Here is a 17,392-nt window from a genome sequence, read left to right as displayed (position 1 = left end):
CACACTCATAGGTGGTTTTCATACTGGTTCCCCTTCTATCGGCACACCACACGCATTTTCGACGTGATGTCCGACCTTTGTCGGCATACTCTTTATTTTCAATGCGCTGGATAAAATGCCGCTCCGTCAGACGACCGAGTGGATACGTGGGACGTCGTCTAAAAGTAGCTTCTGAACGAGCCTTTGGGACGTGGAGTAGATGTTTGTTAGCAATAGCTTCTACGAGTTTTAGACGAAACTGTAGAGCCTGGTGCGCTTTCCCAGTCGATTTCTCAACAAGAATACGGCTATTCTGGATAGAAATATTGAGAAATCGTTTAAATAATTTCCTGTTCCATTTGATGCACTGCTTTCTGCTCTACTAAATAGGGCTCAAGCATTTGGTCTAAACGATCAACGCCACCCATCCCTCGATTATAATCGTCTATAAGCTTGGGCTTATAGACCGAAATTCGACCTGGCTTGGCAGCAGTTTGAGCCATGTCATGATACGTGGATAAACAGGTCAACCGCTCACGGTCTTGGTAAGCCATTACCATGAGGTCACCATATTGGCATTCCCATGTATTCCCCTTCCACTAGCTTAGCTTTTTGAACGGCAATGGGCACGTTTTTCCGGCACACACGTAATGTGCCAACGCAATCCGTTTTTCGCCTTTTCAAAAACCTTGCTAGTGATGAAGAGTTGAACCAGTTATCCATGAATAAGACATGGCCAAGATTCAAACGTGGTGCTACGAGCCTCAGTACGGTGCTGGTACTCGAGGGCAAAGTAGAGTTGGTCGTTCTTTTGTCAAGGTAAATAAAAAATTCCAGAGATAACCTCCGAAAGCTTACACATTTTTTTTATTTTCGTCTGATTTCTTTTTTTTGGGGGCCTGACTAGTTGGTGATATAAATTCTGAACTGTTATCAATTTTCTACACTTGTAGATGCACTGTTCCGGTTCATTTGTAATCTGTAATTAAAAAGAAATTCATTGTTTCAGCTGCCAAAAACAGAGTCAGAATGAATCCAGATCTCAAACAGATTTCATAAATTGTGGAATTTTCCCCATTGCACGTACGGCAAAACGAATAGTTTACGACGACAAAAATATTTGTAACGAAAATTTTTTACATTTAATTATTTAAACAAATTGAGTGGCTATTACCTATACTATATAAGCAGTTTGACGTGTTCTAACTCAACCTACGGACTTATAATTACTGATTTTTAATATATTGAAATTTTATTTCAATATAAAAATTTTGCATTGAAATAAAACATCTCAAAATAAATCTTAAGCTTTGTATTATTACAAAAAAAAAACATTATTGATCATCTTCTTCGTCATCGTCTTCCTCATTCTGATCTTTACCTAAATATGTTGGCATCGTGAGCATATTCTTAATTATATCATTAAAACTTTTCATTGTTTTTTTTTTTCACTGGTCGATGTTCACTTATCAGGGGATCAGAGTTAATGCAAAACCAGTGTAAAATGTCCGTGTTAGTATTAACTTAACTCTGGAAGTTTTTCGTGAGTGCATTAGTCGTATGTTTTTGTATTCCTTTTGAGAAGCTTCCAATTCATTGGGCTTCAGAAGTTGTGTTAATTGAATTTTTTAAGCATGGAGACACAGATCTCTAGTGAGTATACGCTGTAGAGAGCTTCTTGAAATTTGCAATTCTTGTCCACGACGCCGAATTGAGGTTCCTGGATTGTCACCGACACTCGCACGCACTGCCTCTATATTGACATTTGAACGGCTTGTTTTTGGACGACCAGTGTGTTTGGCGTCTCCCACGGATCCTGTCTCTCGGAATTTTTCAATTAATCGCTTCACAGTTGACGAAGTTAAAACACTATTCCGACCATATTTTGTATGAAATTTTCGAACTACGGCCGCCAAGCATTCATTATTTTTGAAATATTGCTCAACAATGAAGACACGTTGTTCTATTGCGTAACGCTCCATTTTTTCACTAACCCTAAACTGTCAACTGTCGATTTATTTTGTTTTTAGGTTTGGCAACACTGTACTGCATAAATGGCGGCAAGTTCAAATCTTGCGTTAATTTTGGGACACCCTTTAAAATAATCTATAATTTATTTATAATAGAATTATAAATAAAGGATAGATTTATATAATAGAATTATTTCTACTAGAGAATAGTTAACAAATAAAACACGTAGGTATTTGTATTTAGTTATTATGTCTTTATTATAATTTGGTATCACTCGTCATCATCACGGAACATGTTTTCGATAACAGAACTGTTTTAATAGACTGGTCAGAATAATATGAATGAGTTGGAGAAGGCTGAATTATAGGTGAAGACGGGGTAGATGTAGAAGCGTTTTGTGTAGAGTATGACATGTCAAGCATAGACTTGTCGGAATAATGTGAATGTAGTGGAGAAGGCTGAACAACTGCTGATGTAGAAGCTTTTTGTGTCGAGTGTATGTTGGCATTTCCTGAAGAATAACCATAATATTGTGCCGAATAGGTTTCATAATTTTGCTTATGCGTATACTTTCTAATTAACTGTAATATTTCTGATTGAAAATGAAGTTTTGAATTTTCGTCAATTTTTTTTTACATGTGGAAGCAGCGATATCAGAAATTGCTTGTCGGGGTCATTTTGGTCGCTTATTTGATCATGTTTACGTTTTAAATTTTCCGAAAGTGTTCTGAGAATTTCATTTTCTGATTTTTCGGCCCTTTTTCTATTAATGTTTCTGTTTATTTTCGGGCGAGATGTTTCCGCCTCATCAGTTGCATTAGTAACATCGGTAGGCGGTCTCACTTCTTTTAAGGAATTCAAGAACGATAGATGATTGAAATAAATGTACTGTTTACTGCTTGTTGCTGCCGAACCACTCGCAACGTTCTTGTTTTTTGCATTTTCTCTATTAAAACTTTCACGAAGACTCTTCCATTTCCTATGTAATTTAGTTACTGTAACAACTGGTTTGGAAATAAACGCAAAATAGTAAAGTTTTAAGTGGACTGTATTTGGTTGGAGGATGGCTGGTTATCGCCAAGAAGAGAACGAGCGATGTGTAGGCAATCAAGGATATGCACGCGTACCTGGCTCTCCAACGTTGGGCTTCACAAGATGGCGGCAGGCGGCGGTCTTCCCGATCACACAACACAATAGTCACGTTCACACCCGCGGGCGGATTATCACAATAGTTCGCTATCCTACAGTAGGGTCGAGGATGCGACACGGGAGAAGCACGAGTACGTCCTCACGGTGATGCGTTTACTTCCAGGCGGTTATAGCAATGGAGCCACGGCGCGCGAGCGCGTGTCATTCTCACTCGCCAGGCGCGCGGAACAGAACAGGAGCGGGAAGCAGGGGAGGGGGTAGCATCGCTCGTTTGGATTTAGTCAAACGCAGTACTATTTCATTATTTGGATGCGTGGACGTAGTCCGTGAGATAAAATATAGATGGCGCTACCAACAACAAAAAATTTAATTTATTTACCCGGGCATAGATTCAAAAAACGGACATTTGGCGTTTTTCCCTTTTTTCCCGGACGAGACCGAAAATAATATGTAAAAAAACAAGACCCCATTTTCATGTTATTTTTTAAATTTTACATAATGGTCCGGGTTTTCCCTGGACACTTCTTCAAAACCCGCCGCCCCCGACGGGCTCCAAACGATGCCAAATCCGGGGAAACCCGGACGGATGGCAGCCCTACCCGCACCCCTCTCCCGGCAGGTCACGTATTTGTCGGCTCTGTGACCGCGCGATTACCATATAAGGTAATGGAATACATCAATATTAGTATTTTTTTCAACAGCCCGCTGTTGAACGTAAGCCCTATCTCCTACCATGTCTACCTATGTATTAGAAGAAGTATAAAAACTTACGATTTTGGAAGCGGTGATTTGATTCCTTAAGAATTTGGTTTTCGGTGGTCAGAGCACTATTTTCTTACATGATACTGTTCAAATGATCTAATTTTAAAGTATCAAAATTTTCAATATGTTCAGGGACGGTATCTGGATTCATCTCCACATTTTCCTCAGTTGTTTTCCTTTCTAAAATTGTCGGTTTCTATACATATATTCAGTGATAATGTAATTATTATGTAAAGTTTGCTCTTCAGTAATAGTATCTTCTTCTGGGTCATTGCTTCTTTCTTTTTGGTTTTCCATAATTAAATAAAAACTAATGTTCAAATCCACTAAATCATTTTCTTCTAATTTTCGCCTGGATTGCTATTTTCATCTCGTCTCAGAAGCTCCATGTTTTTGCCATTGTGCAGTTGTTATTTTATTAAATGCTTCTGCGATTAACTGCGGCATTTCAGCATCTAATTTTCCAATGTTATGTTCTGCAACAAAATGTTTCATCGAACTCCAGATCATTTCTATAACATTTAAATCGCAATGATAGGGAGGTAGTCTAAGAACAGTGTGCCCATGTTCTCTTTATTAATTAATACAGCTGGGGTTTAGTGTAGCTTTCATTGAACTCCACATTATGTTCAGTAAGTCAATTCTGCATGTCTGCTTTTTTAGCATTTGTATTAGGACATTATTAATGCAAATGCTGTGGTAAGGGGCGTTATCCATAACAATTATGGTTTCTGTTTGTAATTAGGCAGCAATTTTTTCGTTACCCATTTTTTGAAATTTGTGTTATTCATTTCATCATGGTAATCGCCACTCTGTGTTTGACTTAAAATACAAATAAGGCGTTCTCAACGAACCCCGTTTCTCCACCCGCATGAACAATTATCCACCTATTTCCCTTCGAAACAGGATTCAAAGCACCATCAACATCATCGCTTTGCCAATAACGCCCAACAGTGTGATGAGTGGATATAAGTCTCATCCAAAAATATCATGGGTTTTGTTTCGCCGCATTCATTCAGCTTAATTTTCTGTAGATAATCTGCCCGCCAGGCAGATATATCGTTGCGTTCAATAAGAACTTTTTTGTTCGATTGCGTTTTCTTGTATCGAAAACCAATTTTACGCAACACATTTCTTAAGGTTTCTCGACTCGCGGTAAAGTTGATTTACTGTCGCAAGATATTCGGCAATTTTCGGATCGTAGGTATTTCTTTCTTTATTGTGTAAAATTAATGAACATGTAGGGTAAGCAGCTTTGGTTGAATTATAAAATGTTATCATTTCCGGTTTTTGTTTCTCACCTGTAGATTCATCTATTGATTTATCATGATGCATAGTGGACATAACAAGAACCACCTTGTTTTTCTTTGGCGCATAGGAAACAAGTGAAATCCAAAGAGTGAGCAATTAGGTTGCCTGTTAGTTCTAATGAAAGATTTAGGAATCTGTCTCTTGTTCTTTCTTAAAGTTCCAACCGACGCGGCGACGTAAGGCGATGCTCCTTTAGTAGATGGATCATAAGCTCATATCCAGTGAACCAATTATCAAATGTTATGTTTCGGTGTGAACCAGAAACTGGTTGAATGAGTCTCTCCACTACTTCAAAGGGTTTATTACTGACTGCATATGGTCCCGACGGTTGTTTGCTTGCGTACACTTCCTAATTCAAAACATAAAAGCTTTTTGCATCGACTAAAGCTAAAATTTTTAAGCCATATTTAGCTGGTTTGTTTGGAATGTAGACGCGGAACAGGCATCGACCTCTAAATGCTAGTAACATCTCGTCGATAGTCAGGAACTCACTTGGAGAGTACGCATTTTGACAGCGGTGAACGAACTGATCAAAAATGCTTCGGAAGGCTGCCATATTATCGCTTTCGCTAGGGGGAGCGTTCATTACCTCGGCCATGTTATTACACAAGAAGGTGTTTCCACCGACCCGCGTATACGGCTGTGGAGCAGGGTGTACGTCATGTCGATCTATGCCGACTCCGATACGTCGCCCTTCGGCAACCTCGCTATTAGGGCGCGAACACGTGCAACGAAAATATCCGTATTTTCGTGTTGTTGTTGCGGAGTGGAAAATATTTCTAAATAAATACGTGGCGGTGACCGTCGCTCCCCGTAGGCACTAATTAGATTTTCCTTTACTTGGCTCCAGGTGAACACGGAACTCTTAATGCCTTGCTTCGTCCTTGAATAGGTACGCAAGTCCGCGGACGATATTTGAGTCCGTCACTTGTGCGCACTCGCTGTATGCTTCGATGGCGTCAATAAATGCTTCGACCGATTCTTTTGGTCGGCCGGAGAAGGTGGCCTTGCAGCGGGTAAGGGTGCTTTGCCCTAACTGCGACTGGAGAAGATGCGTTTGCGCGATTCACCGAGTCGAACAGCTCTTTACTTAACGATTCCGTCTGCGAGCGTTGCAAAGATGCAATTATAGTCGCGAAGTTATCGGCGGAAAACGTAGCGTTGTTGTTGTCGGTGCGCGGCGAAGACGCGCCGCCGCAATCTTGGTGATAGGCGGGCGCGGTCGGCGTCGGCGTCGTCGGTCTCGAGGGGTCGGGGAATACTTCGAGGGTATCATCCCTGCAAGTCAGACTAGCGGCTCTGCTCCTTGTTATCGGCATTGTAAAAAACTACGTAGGTAACTAAATAGTTCGTCACTACAAGTGTTCACTTATTTATTGCACCTCACTTATGTCCGCGTAGGAATAGTTTTATCACACGAAGTAAACGTTGGGGCGCCACATATGGGAGTGGGGTTTTTAATTAAACGCACTGGTTACGATTACGTTTGTATAATAAGAGAAAAGAACACAACCACACTGAATTTACCATATAAGAAATAGTAGAGAAGTCTGGGGCCGTGGGGTCCGAGGGCGCACCTTCTTGCCAGGGATATTTCCCAGCGCCTGGTTGACACTTCCCGGGACCCAAAGGCTGGCTTTTATTTCGCACAGAGGTTGAGCATTGCCATCCAACGTGGCAATGCTGCCAGTCTTTTGGGTACATTACCCAGTGACAGCGATGAGGAGCAATTTTTTGATGCACTGTATTAGTTTTAAGTTGTATATATATATATAAGTTTATTTTATTTTATTTTCAATTAATGTAAATATGTATATTGTGAATAAATAAAACTGTAGAGAAGTTAGGTATAAGAAATATTACAGAGTTAATCACTAATAACAAAACACAGTTATAAGCAGGGTTTGTGGGATGCATAGACTCGAATATTGTACATAGTTGTAAATAGTCTTTCGTGTGTGAAACTAACTAGCCTCGGCTGTTGGCGGGCTGCGCGGAACGAACATACAGTCACGAGCAATAATATATATACATTGTCACATTTTCTAAAATATCTCAAATTCCACCATTCAATAAGTATGTGTTCTATATTTTTTTCTAAATTATCTACATGTAATACTGTATCAAAACTGGGTATACATTGGTTTCATCCAAACTAATATTATAAATGCGAAAGTAACTCTGTCTGTCTGTCTGTCTTTTCTTCACGCCTAAACTACTGAACCGATTTGTGTGAAATTTGGTACAGACATAGTTTGAAACTTGAGAAAGGACATAGGATAGTTTTTATTACAAAAAAATATATATATATTCCGGACATATAGCGCCATCTATTGGTCAAATAAAAAATCTGCTGGTAGTCACTATTCCACGCGAACGAAGTTGCGGGCAAAAGCTGGTAGTAATATAAACGATACAAAATCACTAAAAAGTTTACACTTAAAATGTAATTTTGAATTATCCATGACAATTTCTATAACATATACACATGAAATGCCAGTTGTATACATATTATAGGAATTGTTATGGATACATTAAATTGATATTGAAAGTGTATACCTACTTTTTTCTGTAATAATTACAGTTTTATAAATAAATAAGGGTTGGTTACTACAATAAAACAAAGGTATACAAAATCAGTCTTGTAATTCGTTACCAAACGGAATGATTACACAAGGGAACAAGATTTTTGTTGCATGAAATATTACGACTAATATTGTATATTTTTGGGCTGCTAATTGAAGATCTGAAGTTAGAATTTCTGTATCAGCTTTAATTTTTGAGATATCAACAAGACGTGATTTTCAAGAAAAACACAATTTTATTAGCAAAAAACAGCAGAAGAACAACGATTAAGCATAAAAAAACTTTCTTTTATAAGATTTTCTAGCTTGATTCTGTTCACTAGGGCTGTCGTTAATGCTGCAACAGTAGTTCGCCATCATGTTGGCATTCCAATAACCCTGGTACCACTTTTCCATAGTCCGAATATCTTAATGGAACGGTTCGCCTTGTTCTTCACTGAAATCACATAGATTTTCAGGGCAATGGTCTAAATGGCTAAGGAGGAAGTATACCTTGATGCTCATATTACAACCAAGCCGACAACATCGGTTCAAAGTGATTTGAATAAGCTTTCATCCTTTTTGTTTGATAGAAAATTTTGTGCAATCCAAACGAATTCGTTTCAGGCATTTTTTTCGATATCGGTCATGTAATTATGAAACTTATACTTACATCAACCACCTTATTTGTGGACCATCAGAAATTCCGGCTTTTAGTTTCTCTATACTCAAATTATGGGACTTTTTAGATATGTATTGAGCATTTTCGTTCAGATCTTTTACAAATTGTTTCATGAGCCCAAGTTTGATGTGCAAAGGTGGTAGCACCTTTATTAAGGTAAAGTAGTATATAACAAGTAAGGGTAAATCCATTTGGATCGTTTTTTTTTTTTTGTGAATACCGTTCATATCACCCACGCAGAAAAACTACCTATAGTTCGGCCATTCAGAGAATGCGTTCCTGACACGTCGCGATTGAACTGACGACGTAACTTTGCAATGGCGTTGCAGTTACGATAAAAATATTTTTGCTGGTTGTTTACCGTTTTAACAATTGAGGAGCATTAAAACAACATTATTATATCAATAATCAATGAATGTTATAATTTTGTGCCAAACTGAGTGTCAAATAACTTGGTAAACAATATTTTTCTAAATCTATACTGCGCTATTACAAGGTTATGTCAGCGGTTTATATTTTGTAGTGCTGTGCTAAAAATAACAGGCAAGTATCGTAATCTGTTCTTATACAGTTATAATATAAAATAATACGTTTTGATTTTCTTTTTAAGAATTGGAAAATAATGGACTATAAGACTTAATTATAACGTTTATGAAATATAAAAATAAAACTATGACCAAACCGCATTTTTATACTTAGATTAAAAATGGTAACCCCAAATGGCGTTATGGGCCGCCATTTTGTGACGCTAAAACAGTCGTCCGTTGTCGTTTCGTGCGCATAGACCACGTTTTTCAAGTGTTTTCGATCTGTTTTTATTTGATTACCCGGCTTTTGTTAGACCGAGATATCAGGATTGATTCTGTTATTGATAATAATATAATTATACATGTAGGCGAAGATGATGATGAAGACACCACCTCCTCAAGCAAATCGGAGTCTGATTAATATTCTGTTCGCACATTCAATTCAATGTACTTGTAACAAAGAATAAATAAAACAATTTTATTATATGAATATTACCTTTTTTTGGTTTCCACTTAAATAACTAAAATATAAAACAAATGATTCCGCCAATTTAAAACGAAAATAATCTTAAAATAATGCGGCGGTTCATTTTGAAGGAACGGTAACGAACTCAGTGTTATGTTGTGCCCATCACTAGTCGTGACTAACTGATAGGTGTCAGGAACGCATTCTCTGAACGGCCGAAGTATAATGATTCGAGAGTTCTCGCCAGATCATCGGTGTTTGTTACTTGAAATGGGGTCTTTTCTTATTTTTCCATAACCTTAAAGACCCGACGCATGTTTTACATAGGTACCATTTTAGACACCCAGTAGGTACCTGTCGCAGGTGTCCAAAGAAAATCCAAAGAACTCAAAGCACGCACCCGTTTCAAGAACTCCAACACGCTTAGTCTACAATCTTTAAATGTATATTCACCACAAATATTACAAAAATAGTTAGTATAATTTTTACAATTATTTTGCAACATAGAAATAGTAAAAATGATATACTTTTTAAATAAAATGGTCTGTTTTATGAAATTTAAGTGTAACTAGTTCGAAAATACGGTCAATAGCTGTATCTCAAAAACTAAAGCTGTTAGAAAAAAAATGTGGGTAGATTTGAAATCGGCGACCTCGAATTAGTAAACAAAAGTCATAAAATTTCATGCAACAAAAAAAAAGTCTTATTTTGTTCCCTTGTGTTATTATTAATTAAGCCAATCAAATATAATAATAATATGCGTATTATGCGTATATTTTTAAACAAAACGTTATTCAAATGCACAACAAGTCCCGTGATTAACGGACACCCTTTCCTCGTCATTTTGTACAAGTTTCACTATGGGATCAAACCTGAAATCTCGAAAAAAATCATCTGTCTTATTATACATTTTAGTCGCGATTACATATTTGGTCTCATAGTAAAAGTTATTCATAATGATTAGTGCAATGGCCCCTAAAGAGGGTGTGCGTTAATTAATGGACATGTTGTGTTCTAATTTAAATCACAATTTAAACAAGTACTTCACTCACGTGAACATGACACACATGACCATTGCCAATTTTAAAGATTTGTTATGGTATCGACTCTTAGGGCCATTTTAACCGACAAGATGACCCGAGGAAGCAAATCAGCCGTTTATCGTAAACTAAAACCTAACATTTTCGACGGTAAACATTATATTTGGTATTTATGTTTCTAAAACGATTGATTCCTAATACCAAATTCCCAAATATAATGCTTACTTTCGAGTACTGGTGGTTTTAGTTTATGATAAACAACAGTTTTGCTTCATTGGACGTTCATCGTGTCGGTGAAAATGGGCCTTAAATTAACTAAAATCTTGAGTAGCCCCCTTCAGCGTTTATAACATCTTGCAGCCTTTCCTGCATTGACGAAACCATATTGTAACATACATTATTGCCTCTAAAACTATCCCATATCTCATGGACGTGTCTGACCAAAGCTTCTCTGGTTCTCGCTTGGTTGCTGTCCCACTCTTGGACCATCAGCCCCCACAAATTCTCTATAGGGTTGAGGTCAGGGCTTTTAGGTGGCCACGGCAACGAATTCACGAAATTCCGGTTGCGACTGAACCAGGCTTGAGTGAATCGGGAACTATGGACACCTGAATTATCCTGCACAAAATCAATAGGCATCAGTTCAGGAAAGTAAACGTTCTGACTAGGAAGTAAAACTTCGTCTAAAATACTGGTATATTGCTCGCTATTCATTCGTCCACTAATCTCTGCCAATTCACCAGGTCCACTGGCTGACATCCAGCCCCAAACGCCGAAGCTTATCCGGCCATTTCTTCTAGATGGCAATATGTTCCTTTCTAAATAACGAGTGTTATTAGGCCGCCATAAAGATAAACGTCCATCAGCAGATGAAACAAACACTTTTTCATCAGAAAAAATGGCTCTGCTGAAGTCGTAGTTTAGGTATTCTCGAGCAAATTGTAGTCTCTGTTCCTTGTGTCGTGCAGATAATAGTGGTTTTCGCGCCGGAACTCTGTAGGCCAGCTGTGCGTAGGCGACGTCGAATTGTCGAAGTTGATACGCAATGCGAAGATGAAATGTCCTGAATTCTCACAAATCCGTTACTGACCACACTGTTGACGATCTGCCTGTCCTGCGCCGCGGAAGTTTTTCGTGGACGACCACTACTTTGAAAACTAACAACGTCGCCGTTATCTTCCCACCGCTTGAGCCACAAATACACGGTTTTTCGCTGAAAAAAAAAGGCATCTAAGTAAATTGTTCTAATGGCTGCGCAACGCGTGTCACCCTATACATAGATGAATACATAGTTTAAATTTTAAGAGATATTATCACTAGCTTTCGCCAGCGGTAGCACTTGCGTCTCGTGGGAACTACTTCCCGTACCGGGATAAAAAGCACCCTATAGATATCTTCGATGAATAAGCTAACAAACACATTTTTCAAATTTTTGCAGTAGTTCCTTAAATTAGCGCGTTAACGCAAACAAACAAACGCTTCAAATTTATAATGTTAAAATATCGATTTAAACTTTTGTTGATTAAAAATCGTTTAAAACACAACAACAATAAATCACCGTAATTCCCAATTCATTTGCAATGTCTGTTACCGAAAGTCCCTGTTCTTTAAGAACAATAATTTTGTGTTTGTCATACGTAGAAATACGATAAGGCACGTTGTTACTGTTCATTTTAAATTTATATATTACAATTAATATATCTAGCTAGATGTACAGCCTCTTTCACACGGGGGCAGAACAGTGAGGCAGAACAGTGGACAGCACAGTACTGCTACTGTGTGAACGCGCAGAACAGTACAGAACGTATGATTTACAATGTTGCCGTAAGAATCTAATAGCACAATAGTTTTAGGACGGTACATGGAAATAAAAATAAAACGACGGGCGAGCCGAAGTCACTGGCAAACTGGTTTACTGTAAACATGTTATTGAAATTTCCTTGGGTTCATTATTTTGTAACTAAAACTTAATATTTTTTTTAGAAATCTGTTGTTAACGTAAAGGAGATTGCCCGTTTTGTAAGGGAAGTTGGGTCCCAGTGAAAAATGTTTGTGCCCTGAAGATTTTTATTTTAACTAATAGGAAAAACATTGCATTTTCATAATCAGAAACCTTTTTTCATTTATTCACCCTGGTTCAAGAGATTATAGCTCGGGGTACGCGAACTAATGAATAAAACGTTGGAAATGTGTAAAAAGGACGTATAATGAGTAAAATATATAAGTGTAAACAACAATGGGAGGACAAGACAAAACTTAAACATGGAAAACACTAGCTAAACACGACTTATAGGGTCGGCGCGCGGCAGCGCGCGCGCGTGTTGTTGCTGACGGAGCGGGTCGCGGACTAACTAGACTTTTGGACTGGCGGGCGGCGGGGACGCAGCACCCGCCGCGCGCCGGTTCGAAGCGGATCGTGCGCGTCTCTTGCGCGCCGGGCGTCGACGGTTCGATTGGAGCGCGGGGCGAAACCTATGTTTCGAATTTTGACGCGCTATATCCTCCCCCTCCAAGTCGGTGGAAGGCTCTGAAACCGACTTGGAAACCTTGACCCTAGGGGGCCTGCCCCTCCTACGAGAATGAACGACAGCCTCACCGCTGCCGACGTAAGGGGTCAGGAGACTGGCATGGTATTTACCCCGCGGTAAATCATTTTTGTCAACGATCTCAAAAATCGTCGGCGACACAACACTTTTTATCTTGTAAGGACCTTCACGCCTGGGTGCAAACTTACTTGTGAAACCCGTGGCGGCCTGACTCAATCGATGGCTCTCCACGAGGACGAGGTCACCAACTGAGTAACGCGAACTAGCGTCTGTCCTTAACACGAATGGTTCCTCGATGTTACGCTGGCGGAGTATGGGACTGGTGGAAAGGCGCACCTTCAGTCCCTCGAACGCGCACTGTTCGGATTCGGACTCCCCCCAGTGCCAGCGTCGATCCTTCTTCAAAGGAGATACATGATACGGTGGGCTAGCTATGGGTGTGGCATCTCCTATGTCGATGCGATGGACTGCAAAATCAGTCGGTCCTCCCCCTGGAGCGGAAATGTCTGCATTGACATTCAGAAGGTCGGACAATCGCGGACGTTCAGTCGCGTCAAGATGTGAGCCCTCGTCCTCGCGAAGACCCACAGACGAACATGACAGGGATAACGCGCTTGGTTCATAAATAATGGGCTGAGGGGCCCTATTATCACGCAAATACCACTCATCACGACAGAAGTCTAATACCATGCCAGCATCCCGTATGAAATTCATTCCTAATAAGCTGTCTGCAGCATTAGGTAACATAAGAAAAACAACATTCAGTGTCACCCCGCGCACAGTTACATTTACTTGCGCTGTTTCAACAATTTGCGCACAAACTCTGCCATCGGCATATTTTAATTCAGTAAATACATTGGTAAAGGTTTGGCCGTTATTAACTAAATGCGCTCTTAGCGAAACACTACCGATGCAATGTTTAGCGCCAGTGTCCAACACTAATCTACCGATAACACCGTACACTTCCACTTCTAGAATCGGTCGCACTCGCGAATCTAAGCGCGTATCACTCGCGGACACTGATTGAAACACTGATGATGACACAACACTGTTCTTTTCTTTACAAGCCGGACAGTTCGATCGGATGACTCCGGGTGCTCCACACCCGAAACACGTGATGATCGGCGTCGGCGCAGGCGCGGGTGACGCCTTAACATCGGCGGCCTTCTGCTTGGCTAATTTCTGACACGCCTCTTTCAAATGGCCAAACTGCTTGCAGTAATTACATTGAGGCCGGGCCTTAGAAACAGAGGCCGAAGATCGAACGGGCGAAGATGGGGCGGCGGCTGAGGTCGACGGCTTAACCTCAGCAGGAGCGGGGCGCGGCCGACCCTCGTCGAGAATGTCCTCGACACGGCGCGCTTCCGCTACCAACTCTGCAAACGTACCAAAGCTGGAGCGGGCCACCTTCTCTCTAATACGATGTTGCAGGAGCCCGTAAACCATATCCAGCTGTACCACCTCTGACAGAGAAGACGGTGGTAACTGGGCTATCAGCGCCCTAATGTGGCACACAAATATGTCGGTGGACTCGTCGTTACGTTGCTCACGCTCAAAGATTTTCCTATAAATTTTATGAGGCGGTAATCTTGGACCGAATGTAGCCTTTAATGCTTCGACGGCATCATGCCAAGTGTAAGTAGTCTCTTTAACACCCTGCCACCACGTGGCGGCAAGTCCCGTCAATAACATGGGTAACCCACGCAGGGCGTTAGCGTCGTCGACACGCACGCACTCCTTGTAGGTCTCGACGGCGTCAATAAATGCAAGGACGTCGCTCGCTTTGTCCCCATCAAAGCGCGCAGTACACTTCGCGAAGTGGCCAGAATAAACAGGTGTACTTACAGGATCGCGACGATTACTTAACCTCTCGATGAGCAGCAGCAGCTGGTCAGTGGTCATGGCCACCGGAGCAGAACCAGCGACAGCTTGCGCGTTCTCCATTTGTGCAGGAGCAGCGCCGCGCGGATGAGAGTCCGGCGCAGGCGCGAGCGGCGGCGCCAAGTCCTCAGACTGGGCGGCGGCCGAAGCCGGGCTCGCTGCACGCGATCTCGTTAGAACCATTATTCGGAGCTAACGCGTACACACGTCGAATAAACAATAGTCCACGTTGGTACCGCACCGATAAAGACGACGCGAAACAAGTACCAAACGACGTACACAAAAGTCTCTTAGGTACGATAGGTCACCGACACAACCTAGGTTTTTCCAATGCGTAAAAGTTCACGTTGATACCGCACTAACATACAGCAGTACGAAACAAGTACCAACAAAGTTCAACAAGTACAAACAGTTAGGTACCCTAGGTCACCGGCACTATCTAGGCTTTAAAACGTATTAAAGTTCGCGTCGGCACCGCACTACACACCGCAGTACGAAGCAAGTACCGGAAAAAAAATACACGAACGTTACTTAGATATCCTAGGTCACCGCACTACCTAGGTCCTAGAATGTACTAAAGTTCACGTCGGCACCGCACTACACACCGCAGCACGAAACAAGTACCGGAAAAAATACACGAGCGTCACTTAGATATCCTAGGTCACCGCACTACCTAGGTTCCTAGAATGTTCTAAAGTTCGCGTCGGCACCGCACTACACATCGCAGTACGAAACAAGTACCGAAAAAGATTGAGTTGAGTCCGCGGAACACACTAACCCGTGTTAACAGTTCGTCACGCAACTTAGCACTCTCTAGTGTTCTCTCGTAAATAATATTGATGCGTCGCGTCGCGTCGATCGAACGCCCAAATCCGTAACCATATATGGTAATGTTTCGAACGCGAAGCACGCTTGGCTCCGCCTAGCCTCCCCCCGCCTCTTCAGCCTCCCCGGCGCACGGCGGTGGTAGCGAATATACCGGACGAACCAAGCCTAGCGAGCGCGTAGCGTACCTACGCGATATTATTTACGACAACTAAAGTTCTTGTTTTTAAACACTGATTTTACCGAATTACACAATATACACATTTAATGTTCCAAAACTGTTATGTAATGCAAAAGTTAACACAAATTAACACTGATTCACTGCGTCACGTTGGGCTGCCAGATATAGCTCGGGGTACGCGAACTAATGAATAAAACGTTGGAAATGTGTAAAAAGGACGTATAATGAGTAAAATATATAAGTGTAAACAACAATGGGAGGACAAGACAAAACTTAAACATGGAAAACACTAGCTAAACACGACTTATAGGGTCGGCGCGCGGCAGCGCGCGCGCGTGTTGTTGCTGACGGAGCGGGTCGCGGACTAACTAGACTTTTGGACTGGCGGGCGGCGGGGACGCAGCACCCGCCGCGCGCCGGTTCGAAGCGGATCGTGCGCGTCTCTTGCGCGCCGGGCGTCGACGGTTCGATTGGAGCGCGGGGCGAAACCTATGTTTCGAATTTTGACGCGCTATAAGATATCATTATTTTTCTGTTTTAAGAATATAGGTTATAATTAGAAATTGACATGGACTATAGATCACTATGAGCATAGAAATATGTACTGTAAATAGCAGTACCATGGAATTATGTCTCTATTTATGCATAAAGTAATGGAATTGTTATTATGTGTTTCCCGCGGTTACACCCGCGTCCCCGGGAACACCTTTCCATACCCGGATAAATTATAGCCTACCTAATCAAATCTTTCCTCTTTATAATATTAGTATAGACTCATAATTACCGTTATTGATAGTTATTATTATTTTAGTAATAGCAAGGGAAATAAAAAAAAAACAAAACATGAATAAACTATTTATTCTTCATAAAATATTTCGTCCAAAGATTGAGCTGGAGCACTCACATTGTTGAAGCGGCCCCAGCTTAAATACCACAATACTGTCATAGTATGAGCACAACACCCTACCGTACGGTTACCCACTAGACAGTTACAATAGTAAGCAATGATACTTTCTAAAGAATTTGCCCGATCTTCATCTCTACTTATCAACAAATAAGAGTAATATGTTTTATGGCTCACATGGCGGGACTTAATTCTAGTCCTAATTAAATAATTATTTTGACCCAATATTAAGGGCAAATCCTCTTCCAAGACATCATTGCTTACTTCAACATTATAAGTACCATTACTTCTTATGTGCTCCCCATAATAGGATCTAGCCTGTTTTAATTGGTAAGATCCCAATGCAAATCTTCTTAAATCATCTAAAGTTAATCTTGGAAAATGATCTAAATGGGGAGCATTGCTGTCTATGTTTTGGAAAACCGTACGTCTCCTATTGATGTTATCCCTTCGAATAAATTCCCCCAAATAATTACTACTGTTTAATCTCGCCTGAGCAATTTGCACATACTCTGCAGCGTCAGGTCTATCTTCAATTGTTGGGTGGAATTTATTCAAAAGGGCACAAACAATTTTAAAATCATCCATAAGGTGTGTTGATGCT

The 17,392-nt window shown here is 40.8% G+C and overlaps 1 protein-coding gene across 1 annotated transcript; it reads right to left on the bottom strand.

Moving 5' to 3' along the window:
* Positions 1–12,639: 12,639 nt before the first annotated feature.
* LOC124641273 (activity-regulated cytoskeleton associated protein 2-like) lies at positions 12,640–16,404 on the bottom strand. Its single transcript, XM_047179321.1, has 2 exons — positions 14,410–16,404; positions 12,640–12,800 (listed from the first exon to the last, which is right to left on the bottom strand). Exons 1-2 carry the CDS (start codon positions 15,059–15,061, stop codon positions 12,739–12,741), a joined length of 714 nt encoding a protein of 237 aa, XP_047035277.1. The 5' UTR covers positions 15,062–16,404; the 3' UTR covers positions 12,640–12,738.
* Between the last annotated feature and the right edge of the window lie 988 nt (positions 16,405–17,392).

Source organism: Helicoverpa zea, chromosome 22 (assembly GCF_022581195.2).
Source record: "Helicoverpa zea isolate HzStark_Cry1AcR chromosome 22, ilHelZeax1.1, whole genome shotgun sequence".
In the NCBI taxonomy this organism is placed as follows: Eukaryota; Metazoa; Arthropoda; class Insecta; order Lepidoptera; family Noctuidae; genus Helicoverpa; species Helicoverpa zea.
The sequence above is the reverse complement of the archived record's forward strand: the minus strand, read 5'-3'. Positions and strand labels throughout refer to the sequence as shown.